Genomic DNA, 27,742 nt, shown 5'->3' with positions numbered 1-27,742 from the left:
CTTTCTCTTGTCTGATTGCTGTGGCTAGAACTTCCAGCACTATGTTGAATAGAAGTGGAGAAAGTGGGCAACCTTGTCTTGTTCCTGATCTTAGGGGTAATGGTTTTAGCTTTTCCCCATTGAATATGATGTTAGCTGTTGTTTTGTCATATATGGCCTTTATTATGTTAAGATATGATCCCTCTATTCCCACTTTCTTAAGGGTTTTTATCATAAAAAGGTTGCTGTATTTTATCAAATGCTTTTTCTTCATCTATTGATATGATCATGTGGTTTTTATTTTTCATTTTGTTAATGTGGTGTATCACATTAATTGATTTGCGGATGTTGAACCACCCTTGCATACCAGGGATGAATCCCACTTGATCATGGTGTATGATCTTTTTAATGTATTGCTGAATTCTGTTCGCTAATATTTTGTTGAGAATTTTTGCATCTATGTTCATTAGAGATATCGGCCAGTAGTTTTCTTTTTTTTGTGGTGTCTTTGTCTGCTTTTGGGATCAGGGTGATAGTGGCTTCGTAAAAAGTGTTTGGGAGTCTTCCTTCCTTCTGGAATTTTTGGAAGAGCTTGAGGAGAATAGGTGATAATTCTTTTTTGAATGTTTTGAAAAATTCACCTGTAAAGCCATCTGGTCCAGGGCTTTTGTTTGTTGGGAGATTATTGATTACTGATTCAATTTCCATGGTGGTAATCAGACTGTTCAGGCTTTCTGTTTCTTCTTGAGTTAGACTTGGAAGGTTGTGCGCCTCTAGAAAATTGTCCATTTCTTCCAGATTGTCAAATTTGTTGGCATATAGTTGCTCATAGTAATTTCTTAAAATTTTTTGTATTTCTGTGGTGTCTGTCTGTTGTCACTTCTCTTTCATTTCTGATTTTATTAATTTGGGTCCTCTCTCTCCTTTTTTTAATGAGTCTGGCTAAAGGTTTGTCAATTTTGTTTATCTTCTCTAAGAACCAACTCTTGGATTCGTTGATCTTTTGTATTGTTTTTCTGGTTTCTATTTCATTTATTTCTGCTCTGATCCTTATTATCTCCTTCCTTGTGCTCCCTTTGGGCTTATTTTGCTGTTATTTTTCCAGAGCCGTTAAGTGTGAGGATAAACTGTCAATTAGTGATGTTTCTTGTTTCTTTAGGTAGGCTTGCAGTGCTATGAACTTCCCTCTTAGGACTGCTTTCGCAGCATCCCATAGATTTTGGGTCGTCGTGTTCTCATTCTCATTTGTCTCGATATATCTTTTGATTTCTTCTTTGATCTCATGGTTGACCCATTCATTATTTAGTAACATGTTATTCAGCCTCCATGAATTGGTGTGTCTTCCTGGTTTTTTTTTTCCTTTAGTTCATTTCTAATTTCATAGCACTGTGGTCAGGGAAGACAATTGGTATGATTTCAATATTCTTAAATTTGTCAAGGCTTGTTTTGTGGCCTAACATATGATCTATCTTGGAAAATGTTCCATGTGCACTGGAGAAGAACATGTATTCTGCAGCATTGAGGTGAAATGCTCGAAAATAATGATTAAATCCAAGTGGTCCAAAGTATCATTTAAGGCTGTTGTTTCCATATTGATTTTCTGTCTGGAGGACCTATCCCTTGTTGTCAGAGGTGTCTTAAAGTCCCCTACTATGATAGTGTTGCTGTTGATCTCTGTCTCTATGTCCATCAGTACCTGTTTTTATATATTTAGGTGCTCCTATGTTAGGTGCATAGATGTTTACTAGGGTTATGTCCTCTTGTCGGATTGATCCCTTTATTATTATATAGTGCCCCTCTTTGTCTTTTAATATGTTCTTCATTTTAAAGTATATCTATTTTGTCAGATATAAGTATTGCAACTCCAGCTTTTTTTTTCGCTTCAAAAATATGGAACGCTTCACGAATTTGCGTGTCATCCTTGTGCAGGGGCCATGCTAATCTTCTCTGTATCGTTTCAATTTTAGTATATGTGCTGCCGAAGCGAGCACTGTGTTTCGTTCTATAGATCTATGTCTCTATCCTGCATCCTTTCCATTGTTTTATTCTTTTAAATAAATTTTAACAGCATTTCTGTTTTGTAATATATTCTGGTATTAAACACTCTTCTGTTACTATGTCAGGGAATTATGTTGATAAGTCTCATGATATTTACAACTATCTTGTGAAATTAAAAGAGAATGCCATTTGGAACTCTGATTGGAATTACATTGAATTTGCATACTAGTTCAGAGATAACTAACATCTCCACAACATTTAATCCTCTTTTAAATAAAACTTTTATTTTTCATTTGAACTTTTAATTTGTTCTTTAGTTATTAATTTCTAGTGTTATTGTAGTGTAATGAGACTTATGGCTGTTTTGATTTCTCCTATCTTCAAATGTATTGTGGTATACTCAATGGAGTGTTACAATATCAACTTTTGTAAATGGTTCCTAGAGAGAAAGTTTACATTCTGTGTAAGGTACAAAGTTTAACACACATGTATCAAAGCAGGCCTATTCCTCAAAGTCTTAGTTTTTATATCTTTACTTACCCAATCTGAAGTTTTCTACTATTTTAATTATTTTACCAATTTATCCTTTTATTTCTTTTTAAAACTTCTCTGACTGAAAAATAATAGGAAATGAGGAAAAAATAATGCTCACTGTCACTTCTTCTAACCAGGGTTTGGCTAACTAAATCTGCAGGACCAATATACCCTGCAGCCAGTATTTGTAAATTAAGTTTTATGGGAACACAGCCACACATTCATTTATCTGTTGTCTAGGGCTACTGCTTCACTGCAACTGCAGAGCTGAGTAGTTACAACACAGATTATGTGGCCCACAAAGCTGAGAATATTACTATTCTTTTTTAAAAATTTATTAGGATAACATTGGTTAATGACATTACATGAATTTCAGATGAATGTTATGACATCTGTATACTCTATTGTGTGCTCACCACCTGAAGCTAGCAATAAGACATGAAATCACACAACTGTTGGAGAGGATGTGGGGAAAAGGAAACCCTCGGACACTGCTCGTGGGAATATACATTTGTGCAGCCATTGTGGAAATCAGTAGGGAGGTTCCTCAAAAGCCAGAGTGTCCCCTCTCTGTGTGCACTTTAATGCTTACATGTCTGAAAACTGATGTTACATTTAAGATTTAACCTGTCAGCTCTTGCTTCAGGGTCCTTCAACATTAGTACTCGCTGATCTCATTTAAAGATGTTTGCATGGTTCAACTAGCATTTTTCCTTTTACTTATTTGGCAGGCTGGCCCTTTTTAACCAGTTGGTATCTTACCAGGTTTCACATGTACTACTTTTGGTAGGAACATGGTGGCCTCCCCTAGTTTCTAATACAAATACAAAGGATGAACAATTATGATCACAAACTTTCCACTGTACACTTACTCATAGATTATTTTTACTTTTTTAGATTCCTTTGGTCATATTTTTATCTTTATCCAGAAGTCCTATTTCCTACTTTTTGAAATACGGGTGGCAGTAGTTTAGTTTGCCTATCTAGACTGGGTCAGAGATTGACATTGCCGTTCTGGTACTTATATTCCAGAGAGAGTGCTACTAACTCACCCTTCATTACAAGAATAATTAACTCTTGATCAAAACTAGGTATCTGTTTATATGTACCGCACCATTGAAAGGTTCTAGTGGAGTTCCACATGATTTTCCTATAGGACAGGAGCAGAATTTGGGACTCAGTGTAGAGTTCAATTTACCTTGGTTCTCAAGATCAGACTGAGTGCAGCATACTGAACAGCTTATATACTTTTTATTGTTCCACAGAATTGACCACTTAGAGGAAACTCACCACACAACCTTAGGACCAAGCCTTCAGAACAAAGTACTTGCTTTAAAAAGACTACACTACATCTCCCAATAAAGGTCATTTATGGCTAAAGATTTATTTTCTCATCCACGGACTGCAGAGCTCTGGTGCCGGTGTCAGGGTCACTTGGGCGTCCTCTCAGCATTGCTGGCAGCTTTGTCTCCACGGCCCCCACTCCAACAGCCACGCTATGGGACATCGCAAGGGCGCCAGAGGAGCAGAACAAAGCAGCTGCCTCAACCACCAGGCCCCTTGCAGAACCAGTCGTGCTCCAGTCTCCACTCGAGTTTAACGTGTTGTACAGTCAGTAACATGCCACTTCCATGCAGAAATATTGCCTCAGATACACATGCCGCCCTCACCCCATCCTGCTCGTAATTAAGTTCAGGTACAGGGGGAGATGATAGTGCAGCTGTGGAGCAGGCGGCAGTGGGCAGAGGGGCAGGACACAGGCTTTAGTGTTCGAGCTGGGATCTACGCCATTTATTAGTCACGTGACTGGACACATTATTAACCACATTAAGGATCCATTTCTTCTCCTGCAAAAATGACTATTGTGAGAATTAAAGAGCACAACTTGGTATTCAAATGTTGCTTCCTTCTCTTCCCTTAGAGCAGATATACCATTTTTTCCAGGGGCCATAAAAAAATACAAGCCTGTATCTCGAGGCCTAAAGAACTGGTAGGAACTTATAGATTCTGTGTCTTTCTCTTGGTTATGGTATCAGTGAAAATAGAGACATGTTTTTTAGCTTCAAACAACTGAAGAAGGTGATATAATTAGGATGTGGAAAATTTAAACACAGTTTGCAAATCTTATTTTCAGGCAAATTTTGAAAACAACACAAAACAAAACTCAATTCTTGTGTTCGAAGATTATCTACTTCATACACTTTTAGGAAACCATTTTTTTTGTGTCACACCAGAGTGTGGTATCACACAAACACCTGTGAGCAGGAGCGGCACGTGATGGGCTGGGAGTGGAGAAGCCCAGACATACTTCAGGCTCCGAGACGTGAGGGGCAGGAGCGATGACTGTGGGAGTGAAATGGTTAGAGGAGACGGGCCCCAAATAGAAACACTCCGACTTGAGAGAAAACATACTGCAAAAACACATCTGATTTGAGATAAAAACACACTGGAAATAAATACATCATCACAAATGAAACTTCTCCAATGCTGCATTTTATTTTTTAACCAGTTTGGAAGATCCAGTTTTCAAAAAAATGAATAAAGACCTTTATACATGGGACTTCTTACTGCACTGCAAATACATTTCTCTATTAATTCAAATATGCTTCTTTCTCTGTCATTTAAACAAAGTTTTCTAGAGAAAACTATTGTCCTTATATATTTAAGTAATTAACAAATTATTTGACAACAGAACATAATTGATATTTGCACACATGAGATATGACAATTCACGAACTCGTTGCAATGATGTTGTTAACCTTTTTGTTATTAGAGGGATTATTCATTATGAATTTGTACCAACAGGACAAACAGTTAAACACGTTTACTATTTGGAGGGGATCAAAAGGCTGCCTGAAAAAGTTAGATGACCCGAACTTTTCACCAACAATTCATGGCTTTTACGTCATGACAACGCACCAGCTCACCTGGCACTGTCTGTGAGGGAGTTTTTAGCCAGTAAACAAATAACTGCATTGGAACCCTCCCGACTTACCTGATCTGGCCCCCCAATGATTTCTTTCTCTACCTGAAGATAAAGGAAATATTGAAAGGAAGACATTTTGATACCATTCAGAACATCGTGGGTAGTCTGACAACAGCTTTGATGGCCATTCCAGAAGGAGTTTCAAAATTGCTTTGAAGGTGGACTAGTCACTGGCGTCAGTGCATAACTTTCCAAGGGGAGTACTTTGAAAGTGACTGTAGTGATATTCAGCAATGAGGTATGTAGCACTTTTTCTAGGATGAGTCTGTCTGCAAATTTGTCAGACCTCATGTATACCAATCTCACATATAAATATATTCAAATAAGAAAACTAAAATTGAAGCTGAACCTACTATAAAAGTCAATTTACATTGGTAAGTATAACAATCTTCGGTTGAAAAATACTTCAAATAGGCTTAAAAAAATAAATAGTATAGCATATACTCACTTTTAAGCAAATACTAATTCATGAAAATAAGTGCATAACTTCAACTCTATATTTAATTTAGAATTACAGTTTATTTCTGCTCAAACATAACTTCCTAAGTTCCTCACCAGGAATTACAAAGGGAAGGAACACTTATGGTGCATTATAAACATGTCTTTATAGAGTAAAACAGTATTTACTCTGATTCACTCTGCTTCCCCAACCATTTCCTTCTCAAGGCAATGCTTCTTTGACCCATGAGCCACTAATATAAAAGTATAAAAGAAAACTTGTAAAAATATAATTTGCATTAGAGTGGCAGTCCCTCCTCTTTGCCCGCTGGCTCATTTGAAAGTGACCCTGCCTGGCATGAGGACTCTGGAGAGGGAGGGATCTATTCCACCTGAGCGCAAAGTGATACCTGAGCTAGGCCCTTTTTCATCCCTTCCTAGGACCAAAGACCAGCACACAAAGTTAAGTTTCCTTTGCTGGAATACATGGCTTAATGTTTACTCCCCCTTTTAGCAGTTGAGGTGCAATGCACACACACTGAGATTCTGATACAACTTGAGGTTATCCAATAAATTTACTCCCTACAGAACTGCCTACATTTAGATGATGTGTTTAAGTGAGACATCTTTTTATTTAGTATGGAGAGAGAAAACTACCTAGGCCAGAGTTCAGAGTGATTCTCTGTCTCTTGAAGAGTGGAATTCTCCTTAAGCAAAGGACAAGGCCACAGCACTCACTTTGTACCAAGCCGGCATCCTTGTTACAGGGGTTAGAGCCATTTAAGTTTTACAGAAGTAGGCATGCAACTGATTCCCAGTTCGTACTGATTTCTTAGAGTGGCTTATTGGTATTAAAAAAGGTGAAGAACAAATTCCATAAATTAATTTTATGTCTTTTTCAAATCAATAAGTTACAAATAATTTTTTAAAATAGAATTCTAGCCTATATTTACTGTAAGAGTACTTCCAAGAATACTCTTTTTTTTTTCATTGGGGTTGGGGACCCAGTGTGTACTTCCAGGACTTTTTTCCAAGTCAAGTTGTTGTCCTTTCATTCTTAGTTGTGGAGGGCGCAGCTGAGCTCCAGGTCCAGTTGCCGTTGCAGGGGACCCAGCCCACCTTCCCTTGCAGGACTCAAGGAATTGAACTGGCAACCTTGTGGTTGAGAGCCCACTGGCCCATGTGGGAATCGAACCGGCAGCCTTCGGAGTTAGGAGCACGGAGCTCTAACCGCCTGAGCCACCGGGCCGGCCCCCCAAGAATACTTAGTTAAGGAAGTCAAACTTGTCCAAATTCCCAATTTTCAGTGAGCTTATTTTTAAGGGCTGAAGTAGTATACACATATCTGTACAGGCTTTTTACAATATACATAATGTACACATTTAAGGTATACAGCATGATTTGATAATGTGTATATTATGAAATGATTACCATAAGTTAATATCCATGACCTCACAATTACAAAATGTTTTTTCTTCCTTGTGATCAGAATTTTTAGGATCTCTTAGGAACTTGCCAATATTACTAATTACACGCACCACGCTGTACATTACATACACCCCAATACGTGCTTAGAACTAGAAGCTTGTATCTTTTGACCACCTTCACTCAATTCCCTCACCCCGCCACCCCCACCCCCAGCAACCACAAATCTCATTTTTCATTAAGTTTGTTATAGATTCCACACATAAGTGAGACCACACACTATTTGTCTTTCTCTCTATGACTCAGTTCACTTAGCAAAATGCCTTCAAGGTTCATCCATGTGGTCACAAATGTCAGGACTTCTTGTTTATGGCTGGAGTATTCCACTGTCTATGTATTCCACATTTTCTTTATCCACTGATCCATCAATAGACACTTAGGTTGTTTCCATGTCTTCGTTATTGTAAATACTGCTGCAATAACCAGGGAAGTACAGATATCTCTTCCACAGAGTGATTTCATTTCCGTCGGATACATAACCAGAAGTGGGATTGCTGGATCATATGGATCTATTTTTAATTTTTTGAGGAACCTCCACACTGTTTTCATAGTAGCTATACAAATTTAATGTAAATCTTGACATTTTACCAGAACCAAAAGACAATGTGTTACACTCATTTGTGGAAACCATTTAGTGAGTCTGCTCTGCAGTGGTTGATTTATTCTGGTAAGTGCTGTATGAAGCATCAACCTCTCTTTCCCTAAAGGCAAGGTAAAGAGACAGCATCAGAGATGAACATACTTAAGTACGTAATGAAAAATGCACAATTAAAATAAACTGTATTTATAGCATCAAGAGCCCCTCATCTAGGAAATACAGTAGTACCTCGGTTTTCGAACGTCTCTGTTGACGAACATTTTGGTGTACGAACGCCGTAAAACCAGAAGTAAATGATTCGATTTTCGAACACACCTCAGAAGTCGGACAAGTCATGCAGCTTCCGCTGAGTGCAAGATTCTGAGGCCTAGCTTCGGCTGTTTTCGAATGTTTCAGAACTCGAATGGTCTTACGGAATGGATTACGTTCTAAAACTGAGGTACCACTGTAAATGATTCTTTTAAAACAATTTCAAATGTTCAACTAGTCTCACTCTAGAATCCCTTGTATTTTTCATTCCCTGCAAATAAGAAACAGAGCAATTGCATATAAAGTTCTTAGTAAATGTTTCCTCATTTAAATTTAGGGCCCTTGGGAAAGACTAGAGACAAACATGTGTTTTCCTAATATTGCAATTTTAAATCTATCTCTGAGATGAAACTGTTAAAAAGGTAATAGTTCCAACAGTGTTCGCATTCAATAATGCCTTATTTACTCCCATTGTCAAGGAAATCATGTGTTCTGGTAAGAGATTCTCCTCAATAAGTAAACTTTATATCACACTATTATTCTAACAATAGACATCTTTTTAAAAAAATATGTGACATGGGTAATTTTAAATTTTCTAGAAGCCATATTCAAAAAAGTAAAAAAGGAAAATTAATTTTAATATATTTTACTTGTCCCAGTCCAGCCAAAGTATTAACATTTTGCCATGTATTTTACATTTTTTGGTACTAACTCTGAAATCTGGTGTGCATTTTACACTTACAGCACATCTTACACTGAACCTGCCACTTTTGCAGTCCTCAGGGGCCACACATAACCACTGACTTGAATTAGAAAATGCAGTTGTAGTTCCTGCCTTAGCAAACTGACTAAAACTAAAACTGGACCGGTCCGTTATTTACAGGATGCTTGTCATTTACAGGGATGTTATTTACAGGGATGCCTATTCAATGTAAGAGCTAATCTGTCAGATTGCGATGCTTCAGTATTTCTCTTGTGGGGGAGGCCATCACTGACGGCCACCACTGTCACAGTACTGCACTTGTAAAAGAGCGATTTCCTAAGGACTGTTGTGGGGCCAGACTTACTCGTTAGGCCTGTCACCTAATTCTCCAAGAGGCCTATAGTTGTCTATTTTTCAAAGTCAGTTCATCGTATTTTCTGTAGTAGTGGAATATTTTTAGATGCATCTTGACTTCTGCACTGAGTACAGTTTCTTCCCATGGCTCATTTGTTTAACCTGAGGGAAAATCTCTGTGAAACTGTTACAAGACCTCTCATTTTCCTTGGATGGATCTAAATCTTGTAAAGGTGCTCTCTCAACTAACCACAAAAATCTTTGTTTTTTATTACTTTTCTGTTTAAACTATTTGAAGAGTTTGTTGAATGCTCAAGAATTTGAGAACCAAGTAGAAAAATGTGCAAGATAATTTGATCCTTCAGATTTTTGCCCTATGTCATTATACTCCCTATCACCTGACCTGACCACTATGTATAGTGAATTCAAAAAAGTTTGTGACATTCTTTTAAACAGACAGCTTAAAAGTTACAATGTTACTGAATCAGTCATTTTTAACGTAACATTAAAAATAGGTTTTAAGTTGTAACAAATAATAAATAACCTTAATGGAAAAAATGGGAAATATTGAGTCACAGGAAATAAAATACATAAAGTATGCAAATACTTCTAATGAATGTGGCAATCTCTCACTTATCCGTGGATGATATAATGAGGATAAAGAAAATCATGCATCTATGAAAAAATATTCAGTACAAAGAAGTGAAAACATTTAATGTAAACAAAAGGCATCTGGTTTTTGGGATCATACTGTCACAACGTGCAAAATGAACACAGCAGCAGCAAAGGGCACGGCAAGAGCTGTGGACTCCAAGACTAGATAGTGTGGTAGAAGAATTAGTTAAGAAAGGAAACTGGAAGGTAGAAGGAAGGCGCGACAGATGAGGCCCATTTCAGCCAATTGGGATCCTATTCTATTCTTACTGAGAACTAAGAAACAGAAAACTGTAGTAGATACTTTAATCTTGTGGCCATTTTCATAATAATTTTTAAAAAATGACTACTTCTGCTACTTTTCTAGTTTGATATGAAGGCTGTAGATGGGTAATTGTATTTCCAAATCATCGTAAGCACAAAGTTTACATCAATCCATTTGGTATCAAGTTTTAACAGCAATATTTGATTATCTGTGTCTGGTACCCTGCTTCCAGAGTTACACGTAAAGTTAGAGAAGTATCTGCAAATATTTTGGAGTCTCATAAATTAGTTTCTAAGGCAACGGCAGCCAATTTGGGGAGGAAGGAAGATTATGGACATTAAGCAGTACAAAGAATAAAAACCTTCACTTTTCCTAAAGGAAAAGAAAGTTAAGTATCACACCACATCATTTTTAGCACATATACATAGTTGAGGAGCCTTTTTAAAAATCTGATTATCTAAAACAGGAGAGAAACTGGCCTATAAACTTGACTGTGTTTATTCACATTTCAAGAATATGGGCACATCAATAATAGTGGTCACTCTGTTTACTCAAAGTGTAGTCCAGGCCCACCAGCATCATCACTTGGAGCTCATTAGAGATAGAACTTCAGATAACTAATGTTACTGACCTTTAATCTGGGGATTCAATGCTCAGATAATTCTTCAGCTTTAAAAGACCCGTTAACTGGTAGCTACAGTATTTGATTCATACTTAAGAATCTTTAAGTATTTTGATACAGCGATGTTTTATTTATTTATTTTTAAAACTAAATTTTTTTTCAATTACAGTTGACATAGAATATGGTATTAGTTTCATGTGCACAACACAGTAGACAGTTAGATAACTTATGATCATCCTGATAAATTTAGTACCCATATGACACCATTCATAGTTATTACGGTGTTACTCACTATATTCCCCAAGTTATATTTGACAACCTCATGACTACCGTGTTTCCCTGAAAATAAGACCAGATCTTTTTTTAATTTTTGCTCCAAAAGACACATTAGGGCTTATATTCAAGGCATGTCATCCTGAAAAACCATGCTAGGGCTTATTTTCTGATTAGGTCTTATTTTCAAGGAAACATGGTGTTTTGTAACTACTAATTTGTACCTCTTAATCTCTTAATCCCTTCCCCCCTTCATTTATGCCCTCCAACACCCTCCCATCTGGCAACCATCAAAATGTTCTGTTTATCTATAAGTATGTTTGTTTTGTTTGTTCTTTTTTATTTTCTAGATTCCACATATAAATGAAATTATATGGTATTTGTCTTTCTCTGGCTCATTTCCCTCAGCATAATACCCTCTAGGTCTATCCATGTTGTTACAGATGGCAATACTTCATTCATTTTTATGGCGGAGTAATGTTCTATTTTATATATGTACCACTTTTTCTTTATCCATTTAACTATTGATGGACACTTAAGTTGCTTCCATATATGGCTATTGCAAATAAACCTGCAATGAACATATGGGTGCATATGTCTTTTTGAATTGCTGTTTTGGGCTTCTTTAGATAAATACCCAGAAGTGGAATTACTAGGTCATTCTTGGTCTCTTCTTATAGTCTTTGTTTTAAAGTCTATATTGTCTGGTATAAGTATTGCTATCCCAGCTTTTTGTTGTTGTTTTTCCATTTTCATGAAATATATTTTTTCCATCTCTTTACTTTCAGTCTGAGTGTGTCTCTCGATCTGAGTTAAGTGTCCTGTAGGCAGAATATGTAAGCATTTTGTTTTCTTATCCATTCACCTACCCTACGTCTTTTCATTGGAGCATTTAACCCATTTACATTTAAAGTAATTGTTGATAGATACGTAGTTATTGCCATTTTATTATTCATATTTTTTGTCATTTTTTAACTTTTCTTCTTCTTAAAGAAGTCCCTTTAACATTTCTTGTAATACTGGTTTGGTGGTGATGAACACCTTTAGATTTTTCTTGTCTGGGAAGCTCTTTATCTGTCCTTCAATTCTAAATGATAGCTTTGCTGGGTAGAGTAATCTTAGTCATAGGTCCTTGCTTTTCATAACTTCGAGTATTTCTTGCCAATCTGTTCTGGCCTGCAAAGTTTCTTGAGAATTCAACTGACAATTCTTTTTTGTTTTTTTTTTTTAATTAAGTTTATTGGGGTGACAATTGTTAGTAAAGTTACAAAGGTTTCAGGTGTACAATTCTATAATATATCATCTCTGTGTGATCCCTTTTACCTTCATCTACCACCTTCCTCCCCCCTTACCTTCTGATAACCGCTAAACTATTGTCTGTTGTCTATGAGTTTTTTTGTGTATAAAACTGAAAACAACAAAGGAACAAGACAACCAAATAAACTTACATTCTTATGGGAGCTCTTTTGTAGGTAACTAACTGCCTTTCACTTGCTACTTTTAAGATTCTCTCTGTTTTGAACATTTGGCATTTAATTATGATGTATCTTAGTGTTGGCCTCTTTGGGTTCATCTTGTTTGGGACTCTCTGAGCTTCCTGGGATTGTATGCCTATTTCCTTTGGCAGGTTAGAAAAGTTTTCCATCATTATTTCTTCAAATAGGTTTTGAAGAATCCCTTGCATCCCTTGACCTCTCTCTATTTTTTCTGGTACCCAATGATGCAAATATTGGTACTCTTGATGTTGTCCCAGTGGCCCCTTAAACTCTCATTTTTTTGGACTCTTTTTACTTTTTGCTGTTCTGATTGTTTTCTCCTACCTTAGCTTCCAAATCGCTGATTTGATTCTCTGCTTTATCTAACCTACTGTTGATTCCCTCTAGTGTATTCTTCATTTCAGTTATTGTATTCTTTTCTGACTGTTTGTTTTTTCTAGTAGGTCTTATTTTCAGGGAAACAGAGTATGTTTTCTATCTCTGTTTTTATGTTTCCTACCTCTGTTGGTTTTCACTGAGATCATCAGCATCCTTATAACCAGTGTTTTGAACTCTGCATCTAGTAGATTGCTTGTCTCCATTTTGTTTAGTTTTTCGAGCTTTGTTCTGTTCTTTCATTTGGGACATGTTTCTTTCTCTATTTTGGCTGCCTCCCTGTGTTTTTTTCTATATACGTGTTTCCTTGAAAATAAGACCTAGCTGAACCATCAGCTCTAAAGCATCTTTTGGAGCAAAAATTAATATAAGACCCGGTCTTATTTTAATACAATATAAGACTGGGTAATATAATATAATATAATATAATAATATAATAATACTGGGTCTTATATAATATGATATAAGACTTTGTCTTATATTAATTTTGCTCCAAAACACACATTAGACTGATGCGGCTAGGTCTCATTTTCAGGGAAACACGGTATTAGATCAAGCTACTATGTCTCCTGGTCTTAGTACAGTGGCCTTATGTAGTAGGTGTCCTGTGGGACCCAGTGGCCCAGTCTCCCTGGTCACTTGAGCCTGGTGCTCCAGGTGTGTCACTTGTATGTACCTCCTGTTATATAATTGAGTCATGGTTGCTATTTGCACATCAATAGGGGGGGTTGTTCCTCAAACTGATTGGTTGTGAGGACTGGCTGTGACTACAGTGGAGGAGCTGTGGTGCAGGGGCTGACCCCACAGAGCAGGATTTGCTTTAGTGAGGCTCTGGTGCGTGCCCAATCTACCCTTCAGGTGTATTGTTTGTGGAGATGGTTGGGTGGTGCTTTAGTGTGATCTGAAGCTGGCCACTGGGAGTGTTGTTTCTGGGGCCTCTTGGAAGGGGATCTGTTACAGGCAAAGTTCAGCACTGGCTGTCATTTTTCAGGAGACACTTGGTATGAGCTACAAAGTGATCTACAGTTGCTTGCCATTTATGCTGGGCTTGGAGGTGCCTGAGAGAAAACTAAGCTGTAAACCAAGGCTGGCTCCCACTAGTGCTTGGTTTGGGCCTGCCTAGCAAGAGGTATTGGGCATGCTGAGGCTACGTAATGCTTCATTGGGGTTTGTGAACCTTTGAAAGATTTTAGGAAAGTCTGTAACATGAGCTAAGACAGACTCTTTGTATGGAAAAGCCACTGGAAGCGGCATGGGTGGGACCACAAGTTGGGTGGGGTGAGGTCTCATGGAATCACCAGGGCAGGGTGAATGGTGTTAGCTAGGTGGACAGAAATTCAGATATGGCACGAGCCTGGGACTGCACGCTGGGTGTAGGAGGGCGCAACAAAGGAATAATGGCTTCTTCCAGCACTTCTGTCTAAGAGAAAGTTATCCCACCAGCTCTCATCTGGAAACCACACAATTCAGTTCCTCCCCATATGTCTCTGGTGCCTTTTGAGCTGCTGCCCCAGCATTGGAGTTCAGAGTGAGTGAGTTCATCAGAGAATAAGTCCATGCATGGGCCGTTTAAGAAGAATGTCTGGGACTGCAGCCACCCTCTGTCTCACTGAGCCACAATCTCCACTACTTTTCACAGCCAGAAATTGTGGTGACTTCTCTTCTTGGTACTGGGGAGCCTGGTGGTGACTGTGACCCCTCACTCCTCAAGGGTGGATAGGGGGCTGTGCAGCCAAGATATTCCTTTAGATTTTTAACTGCCACACTTGGGTGTGGGACCAGCCCATTCCATGTCTCTGCCCCTCCTGCCAGTTTGGAGGTGGATTGTTTTGTATATCCTTAGTTATAAGACTCCTGTATAGCTAGATTTCAAGTGATTCTCAATGATGGTTTTTCTGTAGTTTAGTTGTAATTTTGATGTGGTCATGAGAGAAGGAAAGCACAGCATTTACCTACTCTGCCATTCCAGCAGATACAATGATGTTTTAAACAAAGAAGGAAAGTGAGGAACAAAAAGCTATTGTTTTTGGTTTCTCTAGAAGTTATTTCTATGCAAACTTTTTGGAATGTAAAATATTCCACTGAGATCATTTCCTACTCTGACTACTGTTTGCATGTAATTTTAAAAATATACTACTGATAGAGAAATTGAATATGTATATTACATGATCTACAGTATAAGATTCAAGATTCAAATGAAGGCGTTGCAGATATTTATAAAAGGTAATCATTAGTATAAAAAAGTTTGAGCTCTTTATGTGTGAAGAACGTACTTTTCAAACATATGGTGATGGAAGGAGAACTGACTCTGGGTAGTGAACACAATGTGATATATAAATGATGTGTTACAGAATTGTACACCTGAAACCAATGTAGCTTTACTAACAATTGTCACCCCAATAAACTTTGATTTAAAAATACAAACATACTTTTATTACATCGTTCAAACCCAATGGTTAATATAAAAGGAAAATATAAAACCACAAATACCAAAAGCTTAAAAATATTAGTTTGATTTCAAAGCTATCTCTAAAGCAACAGAAAATAAGAAATCTCTAAAAATCAGATGTTTCACTCTTGGTCTATGCTGTAGGATTTATTCTAAGTCTTTCATTGCATTGTAAATTGTTTCATTAAAATTTAAGCTTGATGTATAAAAGCTCTATTCTCCTTAGAAGACTCGTATCTGTACATTTTTTTTGTATCTGTACATTTTTTTTCTATTTTAAGTTCCCCTCTTTTACAATAATGAAGTATCTTGATAATCTTATCTCTCTCAGCAACTTTAAGTTTAATCTTATCAGTTTTACTGCAACCTAGTAAATTAAGAGAACATACGAGGGAAATCAAATAGGGATTTTAATTCCTTAGTTTAATTTCTTAGTTTAACATTAATAAATAACAACTCTAAATGAAAAGAAATCAAATTGGGTATTTGAATGAAGACACCTACATAAGCTTCTTACAACTACCTAAGTTACACAGACAAATGGAAGCCTTCATCCTAAAAAGTTCAGTGAATAGAACTGTCATAGTCTCCACAGTGAACTATTTTAAATTTAATCCTGGCCAAGAGTCCAATTTAGGAAACAGAGTATATACCTAGTGTAGGGAAGGCCCCAATAATTTGCTGCAGAATTTCAACCTCAAATCCCACAGATAGTCATAATAGCTACTGCAGTTCTTCACAGATTACTCTTTTTACAATGATATTAAAAGTAGCGGAAAGTATTTTTAGCAAATGTAATTCTGATGACACACTTATGTAGGCACATTCTTTAAAAAGGCAGCATGCAATACAGAGTACAAACAAAGCTGCAAAAAATATGTCAGGTGTGAGAAGCACCAATACATTCAAGAAACATGTTTAATTTACCCTTTTTTCCTGATGTGAAGAAATTTGTACACACAGGTGCCAACTACTGCAATGCCAACAACTACAAGAAAACAGGGAAAAAAATGACACGTAACCCTAAAAGCTCATACCAAGATTCAAAATCAAGCAGAAGAAATTAATGTTGGTTACATTTCAGTGGTCAGAAATGTTATTTAATTTAAGTACATATACATTCCACCTGGACTTCTCACTGTCTAAATGCAATTCCCTGAAATCACTTATGGTCCACAGTAACTCAAAGAAGAGTCTTTATTGCTTAATTTAGAAAATTACTCAAAGTATATTTGGGATTCACACTCATTTGACTAATCACCCCCAAAAAACATGTATTATTTAGGATTTGTTACTAAGTGGACATGTAGCATATAAAAGAATATACAATTACCAACACAAGGCAATACATCATATAAAAGGTCAGGTACTTATGGACTGGTTACTTAATTTCAAGCTATAAAAACCATAGAAACCGAAAAGTCATTAAATAGTTTCACATTACTATTTTGATTTAAGTGTTATGCAAGCTTGGGACACTTACGTACAGTAAGAACAATCACAGCAATGAGTCTTCCATCTGAGAAAATAAAACCAGTTTGAAAATAATTGATCACATGTGGGTGTTCAGATAGCAGTTGCATTTTAATTAAAACCAGATGACTGACAAACTACAGCAAAGAAAAAGTGTATCAAACAAGTTTAGTGTGACTGCTAATGCATACAGGTAATTTTGATCACAGAAACTTCTGATCCAATTCCAGCCTTAGGGTTAACTTGTGAACGTTTTAATAGGAATCTCACTTGTTATTGTTTTGTGCTGTAGTTACCACACCAGGTTACTTAGTAAAAATTAGTAGAAAAATTGGAATTTACTAGATTAGAGGAAAATCGTTTTAATAACATATTATCCCCTTATAGTTGGTTTAATTCAGTATTCAGTCTATTATTCTTATGGATTTTGCTAAAAATTTAAATTATATTGTTCCCCAACAGTAAGTCTGTGGAATAAGTCATAAATAAAGTTCTATTAATGGATTACACAGAAGCATTTTGCAGTCTTCACAAATAATAAGTTATCTTATCATAAATCCTTCCTCATGCACCCCCACCCCAAATTAAGACATAATTACTGAGGAGATTATAAGAATGCCAATGAAACACCAGGGCACATGGATAAAAATGATGCATAGAAACAAATATGCATTTTTGACTATCCAGAAAGCAATAAATAATACTATAAAATCTTAATTCTTACAAATGTTAGTACCTCTGCTCCTAAACTGTCATTATTTTTATTGAATTTCTATAAGCCAATGCATATGTCAGATTTACCTGTGCTCTTTTCATTTCTAATAAATTAAGATATGAAGATTGCATTAGATTTACTGGTACAATGACAGTTTGACCACAATGTTGAAAGGGAAAACATAACAAGTCTAGGGTGCATTTAGTAAAAGAATTAACCTTATTAAACTAGTCTAATGTAAATAAAATACATACTTTTGTTCGTTTATTCATCAAGAAATCTTTATATTTCATTGAAATGTCACAACTATACTTCATTATTTTCTTTCACATATATTGTGTGAACCCTGTGAGCTAACCCAAATTATAGTACTCTAAGGACTGTGTATATAAGGTATGAATAGAAAGAAAATTTATTTACAAATTGCCATTACAAAATAATATCATATGCGAAGCAAGTTATGTTTTATGTATTTTAACTTAAATATAACCATAGTATTTGATAAAGTTACCTCATCGTACTAGGAATCCTAATTTGAGGCACCCCTTAGAAACTATCATTATCTATGTATCTACATTTACCACTGCTTACTTTTGTCATAGTATCTGCACTATTAAAACAAATACAAGTGTCAATTATCACCCATTTGTGCCAGGTTGTTTCCTCCCTAACTACAGATAATTGAAATATAGTATTTCCATGTAGAACTCTAAGGTCTCATAATGGAAGGTTATTAATAACCCAAATAATACCTAAATTATTGATGGCTTTAGGTGGTGATTCATCACTGGGAGTAGAATGTTCTAGAAAAAAGAAAAAAGAAAAATGGAAATAAGTTTAAAAATAAGTAGGAAAAAACAAAGCTTACAAACCTGTAAATCAATGGGTCATTTTCCTTACATAAATTATACTGATTCTTATTAAAGGTAGTATCATAAAGTATTATACATTTATATTCGGTATCATTATCATTCTTCTTCCTCTCCAGTAACATTTCCTGTGACAATATTCTGTGGTATAGCATGCAAATTTATCATGAGTGTAATGTCAGTATTAGCCTGTGCACTCAATATGATTCTACTTAAACCTACTTAACCAAGAAGGTGAGACTCCTACAATGGAAACTATAAAACACTACTGATAGAAATCGAAGACTACATAAATAAATGAAAAGAAATCCTGTGTTCATCTATTAGAAGAATTAATATTGCTAAGATGTTAATACTACACAAAGCAGTATACAGATTAAATGTAAACCCCATCACCATCTTGAATATGCAATTTACAGAAAGAGAAAGATCCAAACTATAATTAATATGGAATCTCAAAGGACTAGGAACAGCCAAGGCAATCTTGAACAGAAAAGCAAAGTTGAGAGAACTTACACTTCCTGATTCCAGAACTTACTCAAAAGCTACAATAATCTAAACAGTGTGGTACTGGCATAAAGAGGGACAGACCAATGGAATAGAATACAGAGCCCAGAAATAAATCTTTGTATACATGGTGAAATGATTGGCTGCAAGGGTGCTAAGAACATTTTAATTGGGAAAGGGCAGTCGTGCCAACAAATGGTTCATGGAAAGCTGGATATCTACATACAAAAGAATGAAGTTACTTTACATCATATACAAAAATTAATTCAAAATGGATCAAAGAACTAAAACTATAAAACTCTTAAAAGAAAAGATAGAAAACAAGCTTCATGATGTTGGATCTGACAATGATGTAACACATCTTGGATGTAAATAAAAAGCACAGACAACACAAGAAAAAAATAAATTGGACTTTATCAAAATTAAAAACTTTTGTTTATTAATGGACACTATCAATAGAATAAAATGGCAATCCATAAAATAATACATGTACAAATAATACATCTGATATGGGATTAATGTCCAACATACACAATGAACTACTAAGACTCAATAACAGAAACAACAACAACAAAAAACCCCAAGGATTCAGAGAACGTCTGGGTTGGCGAAAGCACCGAGGTGCTGAGACAGTGGTGCTTGGGAAAGGCTTTCCTTCACCTCTTCTCTCATGGAATAAAATGTTGTTGAAGTGACGTCACAGGAATGGCGAGAGCAAAGTGGTCTTCTTGAGTTCTCCTCCAGAACTTACCACAAATTGAACATCAGTAAACCATCAAAGGCCTCTCTGCTCCTCACACAGAACAGCTAAGAGACTCATACGAGGATTACTTGAAGGTGGGCAAACTGGGCAAGGAGGGGAACAGGGAAGGGAGTGGAGTGGAGACGTGGCCTACATCCATGGCTGCAGAGACGTAGGGGGTCCTAGGACAGAACAGAGACCACAAGAGCCAGGAGGTGGGCTCTTTCTCTGTGTCCCACAGCTGATCTCTCCTGCCTAGAGAGCAGCATATCCAGCGTTTGAGGCAGTAACCTCAGCTGAGACCTCCAGCTGGGACCTAGTTTGGACAAAGGACTTAAATACCTTACTTGGGCCCCTCCCCCCACTCTCCCAATCCTACCCCCTCCCTTACAGAGACTCAAGCTGGCTCCTGAACTGAGGAGCAGCATCAGATTACAGAGGAGCAGTAGTGCTCAGGATCTGGGAGGACCCAGTTTGCAGTTGCTGTGATGCAGGGAAGAGGCTGGAAAGAGTATGACACTGCTGGGCTGGGAGAGAGAAGACTCCTCCATCTCCAGCCCCCACCCTTTCTGACCTGCCTAGGTCAAGGCAATTACAACAGTGGAGACACTCCCAGTGATCAGCAGCAGGTGGCAGACGTAACTCGGGGCTTTCAGCAGCTCAGAAATCTCGTGCCCTCCACACACGCGCAAACGCAGAAGTGCCCTAAGACTCAGGAGAACTGGACACAGGGCTGGCGGTGCTACTCTCAGTGTGCATATGGGCAGGCAAGAGCAGAAAATGCACTGACTTTGTAGAAACTACCATCCAGACCCTTTAGCTCCACTTATCTAAATCTGCAGTCCCAACGGCACTCTGGGCACCAGGTGATTGGCTCTGCCTGTACAATACACAGAGGACTCTTTGGTACAGCAGAGGACAATCTGGAGATTACTTGGTGGGCTTAAGGCAAGACTGGCACTGCTGTTTTTGTTTTGTTTTGTTTTTGTATTTTTGATATTTTTGCCTGTGTTGAGTGTGTGTTATCAGTTGTTTTTACATGTGAATGTATTTGGTTTTTTCTTTGTTGTTGTTCTGCTTGGTGATTTGCTTTGTTCTGAAATTGCCCTACACCAGGGCCCAGCCAAAAAGGCACAAGATTCAACAAAACCAGAGGCCAACTCCAGACCAAACCAGGGCACCACTGGGTTTGACCTACAGGTGACACACCCAGAGTGAATTCTCTATAGGCACAAGAGCCCATAGAGGCTAAACCTTATTTAAGTGGTCAACCCTCACACAGCACAACATCCTGCTGTGGGCAGAGACAAGTCTCACAACTAGTGAGCATAGGAGTCAATCCCACCTACTCACAAGCTGAGAGCAATTAAAGATCAACTTTAAAAGGACAATACACAAGAGTCACCTTTGGAGCACATGCAGAGGAGAAGAAGAAAGTGGTGCAAGTTAAATATAAAAGACACATACTACATAAGATAACCCAGCAAAAACTAAGAACCCTCGGGCATCTACCTAATACATCGAAGCAAACACAGAGAGTCAGCCAGAATGGTGAAGCAAAGAAACATGTCCCAAATAAAAAACAGAAGAAACCTCCAGAATTGGAACAAAATGAAATAGAGGTAACCAACCTATCAGAGACAGAGATCACTGATGACAAGAATGTTTAAGGAGCTTAGTGACGACATAAAGAAGGATAGGGAAATCATAATGAACAACCAGTTAGAACTAAAGAATACAATAACTGAAATAAAGAATATACTTGAAGGAATTACGAGCAGGTTAGATGAAACAGAGGATCGAATCAGCAGCGACTTAGAAGACTAGTTAGCAGAGATCACCCAAACGAAACAACAACAAGAAAAAAGAATAAAAAACAATGAAGATGGTTTAAGATGCCTCTGGGATAACATCAAGCGCAACGACATGAGCATCATAGGAATGCCAGAAGGTGAAGAGAGGAAGCAAGAGATTGAGAACATATTTGAAGTAATAATGTCTGAAAACTTCCCTAACCTGGTGAAGGAAACCGAGATACAAATCCAGGATAAACCCAAACAGGTCCACACCAAGACATATTATAGTTAAAATGGCAAAGGTTAAAGATAAAGAGAGAATCCTAAAAGCAGGAAGAGAAAGACAGCGGGTTACATACAAGGGAACTCCTATAAGACTATCAAATGACTTTTCTACAGAAACTTTGCAGGCCAGAAGTGAGTGGCAAGAGGTACTCAAAGTAATGAAAAACAAAGTCCTACAACCTAGATTGCTTTATCAAGCAAGGATATCATTTAAAATTGAAGGAGAGATAAAGAGCTTCCCAGAAAAGAACAAGCTAAAGGAGTTTATTACCACCAAGCCAGCATTACAGGAAATATTAAAAGGGCTTTTGTAAACAGAAGAAAGATGAAAACAATCTAACTACAAATTTTAAAAAATGGCAATAACTATGTACCTATCAATCATCACTTTAAACGTAAATGGATTAAATGCTCCAATCAAAAGATATAGGGGGGCTGAGTGGATAAGAAAGCAAGACCCCTGCATATGCTGTATACAAGAGACTCACCTCAGATCAAAAGACACAAACAGGCTGAAAGTGAAGGGTTGGAGTAAGATACTTCATGCAAATGAAAATGAGAAGAAAGCTGGAGTTGTAATACTTATATCTGACAAAATAGACTTTAAAATGAAGAATAAATTAAAAGACAAAGATGGGCATTATATAATAATAAAGGGATCGACCCGACAAGAGGACATAATCCTTGGAAACATCTATGCACCCAACATAGGAGCACCTAAATATATAAAACAGATATTGACTGACATAAAGACAGAGATCACAGTAATACTATCATGGTAGGGGACTTCAACGCACCTCTGACAACAAGGGGCAGGTCTTCCAGACAGAATATCAATATGTAAACAACGGCCTTAAATGACGCATTTGACCATTTGGATTTAATCAATATTTTCAGAGCATTTCACCCCAAAGCTACAGAACACACATTCTTCTCAAGTGCACATGGAACATTTTCCAAGATAGACTACATAAAACAAGTCTTGATAAATTTAAGAAAATTGAAATCATACCAGTTGTCTTCTCTGACCACAATGCTATGAAATTAGAAATGAACTACAGGAAAAAAACAAAAAACTGGAAGACACACCAATTCATGGAGGCTGAATAACATGTTAGTAAATAATGAATGGGTCAACCATGAGATCAAGGAAGAAATCAAAAGATATCTTGAGACAAACGAAAATGAAAACACGATGACCCAAAATCTATGGGATGCTGTGAAAGCAATCCTAAGAGGGAAATTCATAGCACTGCAGGCCTACCTAAAGAAACAAGAAACATCACTAATCAACAGTTTATCTTCACACTGAAGGGGTCTGGAAAAAGAACAGCAAAATAAGCCCAAAGGGAGTACAAGGAAGGAGATAATAAAGATCAGAGTGGAAATAAATGAAATAGAAACCAGAAAAACAATACAAAAGATAAATGAATCCAAGAGTTGGTTTTTAGAGAAGATAAAACAAAGTCAACAAATCTGTAGTCCGACCCATCAAAAAAAAGAGAGAGGCCCCAAATTAATAAAATGAGAAACGAAAAGAAGTGACAACAGACACCACAGAAATACAAAAAAATTTAAGAAGTTACTATGAGCAACTATATACGACAAAATTTCACAATCTGGAAGAAATTTTCTAGAAGAATACAACCTTCCAAGGCTAACTCAAGAAGAAACAGAAAACCTGAATAGACTGATTACTACCAGGAAAATTGAATCAGTAATCAACAATCTCCCAACAAACAAAAGCCCTGGACCAGATGGCTTTACAGGTGAATTTTACAAAACATTCAAAAAAGAATTATCACCTATTCTCCTCAAGCTTTTCCAAAAAATCCAGAAGGAGAGTAGGCTCCTGAACACTTCTTACGAAGCCACTATCACCCTGATCCCCAAATCAGACAAAGATACTACAAAAAAGGAAAACTACAGGCTGATATCCCTAATGGACATAGATCAAAAATCCTCAACAAAATATTAGCAAACAGAATTCAGCAATACATTAAAAAGGTCATACACCATGATCAAGTGGGATTCATTCCTGGTATGCAAGGGTGGTTCAACATCTGCAAATCAATTAATGTGATACACCACATTAACAAAATGAAAAATAAAAAATATACGATCATATCAATAGATGCAGAAAAAGCACTTGACAAAATCCAGCAGCCATTTATGATAAAAACCCTAAGAAAGTGATAATAAAGTCAACATAATAAAGGCCATATATGATAAACCCACACCCAACATCATACTCAATGGGGAAAAGCTAAAACCACTCCCCTTAAGATCAGGAACAAGCCAAGGTTGCCCACTTTCTCCACTTCTATTCAACATAGTGCTGGAAGTTCTAGCCACAGCATTCAGACAAGAAAAAGAAATAAAAGGCATCCAAATTGGTAAGGAGGAAGTAAAATGGTCATTATATGCAGATGACATGATACTATATAGAGAGAACCCTAAACTCCACCAAGAAACTATTAGAGCTGATAAATGAATTTTGTAAAGTAGCAGATTACAAAATTAATATTCAGAAATCGGTTGCAGTTGTATATACCAATAATTACAATATCAGGAGAAATTAAGAAAACAATCCCATTTACAATTGTTTCAAAGACTATAAAATACCTGGGAATAAATTTAACCAAAGAAGTAAAAGATCTGTACTCAGAAAATTATAAGACACTGAAGAAAGAAATTAAAGAAGATACAAATAGATGGAAACACATACTATGCTCATGCATAGGAAGAATTAATATAGTTAAAATGTCCATACTGCCTAAGGCAATATACATACTCAATGCAATTCCTATTAAACCACCAAGGACGTTTTTCACAGAAATAGAACTTAATCCTAAAATTTACATGGAACCATAAAAGAGCCCGGATAGCCTCAGGAATCTTGAGAAATAAGAACAAAGTGGGAGGTCTAACAAAACCTGACATCAGATTATACGACAAGGCTACAGTAATCAAAACAGCATGGTACTGGCATAAAAATGGACACAGAAATCAATGGAACAGAATAGAGAGCCTAGAAATAAATCCATGCCTATATGGCCGTTTAATCTATGACAGTGGAAGCAAGAATGTACGGTGGGATAAAGACAGTCTATTCAATAAATGGTGCTGGGAAACCTGGACAGACACATGCAAAAAAATGAAGCTGGACCACCTCCTTACACCATATACAAAAATAAATTCAAAATGGCTTAAAGACTTAAATGTAAGATCTGAAACCATAAAATTCCTAGAAGAAAATATAGGAAGAAACTGCACAGACATTACCCAGAGTAAGATTTTTACTGATATATCTGTTCGGGCAAGGAAAGTAAGAGAAATAATAAACATGTGGGATTACATCAAATTAAAAAGTTTTTTCACAGCAAAGGAAACCATCAATAAAACAAGAAAGGATCCTACTGAATGGGAAAAGATATTTGCCAATGATATATCCGATAAGAGGTTAATATCCCAAATTTACGAAAAACTCACTCAACTCAACTCCAAAAAAACAAACAACCCAATTAAAAAATGGGCAAAGGACATGAAGAAACATTTTCCTAAAAAGGACATACAGATGGCAAACAGATATATAAAAAAATGCTGAACCTCACTAACCATCATAGAAATGCAAATAAAAACCACAATGAGATACCACCTCACCCCAGTCAAAATGGCTATCATCAATAAATCAACAAACAGCAAGTCCTGGTGAAGATGTGGAGAAAAGGGAACCCTTGTGCACTGTTGGTGGGATTACAGATTGGTGCAGTCACTATGGAAAACAGTATGGTGTATCTCAAAAATATGAAAATGGAACTAGCTTATGACCCAGCAATTCCACTCCTAGGTATCTATCCGGAGAAATCCAAAACTCTAATTAGAAAAAATTTAAGCACCCATATGTTTATTGCAGCACTATACACAATAGCCAAGACACAGAAACAACCAAAATGCCCATCGGTAGACGACTAGATTAAGAAACTGTGGTACATTTATACAATGGAGTATTATGCAGCCATAAAGAAGAATGAAATCTTACCATTTGCAACAATATGGATGGACCTAGAGAACATTATGTTAAGTGAAATAAGTCAGACAGAGAAAGACAAATACCATATGATCTCACTTATATGTGGAATCTAAAGAAAAGAAAGAATGAATGAACCAATCAGAAACAGTCTCAGAGACATAGAGGAAAAACTGAGGTTTGCAAGATGGGCCGGTTGGGGATAAAGTGTAAGGTGAGGGGATTAGAAAGCACAATCAGTAACCACAAGATTACCATGGGGATATGAAAGTCAATTTGGGGAATGCAATCAATAATGTAAAGATTTTGTAGGGTATCCGATGGACACTTGTTTTATTAGGGAGTCCACCTCAGGGATGATGTAGATCACTGCACTGTACACCTGAAGCTGAAGCTGAACAATAATGAATGTCAACTACAATTACATATGTATATATATACTTACAAGAAGCAAAGTACAGCATTAGGAATAGAGACAGTGGAAATGTAATAGCTGTGTGCGATGTCAGAGGGATAGTGGATGGAGGGAGGAGAGTTGTCACTGTGTGAGGGATATAAATGATAAATCTTTAACTATTATATTGTTTTGTACACCTGAAACTAATAAAAAAGTTAAAATAAATAAATGAATAAAATTAAAAAAATAAAAATGAAAATAAAAAAAGAAAGAAAATGTTGTAGACTGGCTTACTTTGGGTATTAATATTTATATGCGATTGCAGGAAGGTACTCCTTATACTCGAATATACTTGAATTTCTGATTATATTAACTATGTATCTTAAAGTACATGTTATTTACAGCATTTTATTAGGCTACATATCAAATTGTCTTGTGTGTGGGTAATGTACATTAAATGCTTGAATGAGTGAATAGATGAATGAATCAATAAGTTGTCATTATACATGGTTTTAAGGTAATGCTAAGTATTAAAGGAGTCCAAATCACACACACACACAAAAACCCAAATCAAAAATGGACAAAGGACTTGAATAGACATTTCTCCAAACAACATATACAAAACACTAATAAGCAAATGCAAATATGATCTCTAGTCATTAGGAAATGCTAGCAAAACCACAATGATATATTATTTCATATACATTAGGATGGCTAGTGTCAAAAACAGAAGTTGGAATCTTTGTGCATCGCCGATGGGAATGTAAAATGGTACAGGCACTGTAGAAGACAGTATGACTGTTCCTCAAGGAAGTAAACACAGAAGTACCACACAGCCCAGCAATTCTACTCCTAGGGATATACACTCCCAATATTGTAAACAGGAACTCAAACAGTTACCCAAATGCCAATACTCAGAGAAGTATATTCAAAATAGCCAAAAGTTGGAAACAACCTAGTGTCCACCAGCAGGTCGATGGATAACCAAATGTGATATATACAAACAATGGGATATTATTCAGCTACAAAAAGAATAAAGTTCTGATTCTTGCTACAAGACGGTTGAATCTCGAAACATTATGCTAAGTGAAATAAGCCTGGACATATTCTACTAAGTGAAATAAAGCAGAAATAATTCCACTTCAAATATTCCAATTTGAATAGAATAGTCAAATTCATAGACAGAAAACTGAATAGCATTTACCAGGGTTAGGGTAAGATTATTATTATGGCAAGTTATTATTTAAGGGGTATCATATTTTACTTTGATATGAAAAAGTCTTGGAGATACAGTAGTGATGACGGTACAACAATGTGAAAGTACTTAATACCACTGAAAGATACATGTAAATTGGTTAAAAAGATAAAAAAAATAAAAGTTGATCTATAAAAATTAGCATAGATATTGGTCTGAACATTTCTGAAAAGGAAGTGTTCTAAAAGATAAGAAAACATATCCATAGCACTAGA

The 27,742-nt window shown here is 36.6% G+C and overlaps 1 protein-coding gene across 1 annotated transcript in view; it reads right to left on the bottom strand.

Moving 5' to 3' along the window:
• Positions 1–3,828: 3,828 nt before the first annotated feature.
• The window catches only part of CD46 (CD46 molecule), a 73,920-nt gene continuing 50,006 nt past the window's right edge, over positions 3,829–27,742 (bottom strand). The window contains exons 10-13 of the mRNA XM_081026506.1: positions 18,399–18,449; positions 16,942–16,977; positions 16,386–16,446; positions 3,829–8,121 (exon numbers count right to left, since the gene is read on the bottom strand). Of these exons, the coding sequence (XP_080882632.1) occupies positions 8,052–8,121; positions 16,386–16,446; positions 16,942–16,977; positions 18,399–18,449 (218 nt within the window). The 3' untranslated portion in view covers positions 3,829–8,051. The remainder of the gene's footprint in view (positions 8,122–16,385; positions 16,447–16,941; positions 16,978–18,398; positions 18,450–27,742) is intronic.

The sequence above is a fragment of the Rhinolophus hipposideros genome (assembly GCF_964194185.1).
Source record: "Rhinolophus hipposideros genome assembly, chromosome: 19".
NCBI classification, from domain to species: Eukaryota; Metazoa; Chordata; class Mammalia; order Chiroptera; family Rhinolophidae; genus Rhinolophus; species Rhinolophus hipposideros.
Note: the sequence above shows the minus strand (reverse complement) of the source record. Positions and strands in the feature narration are given on the sequence as shown.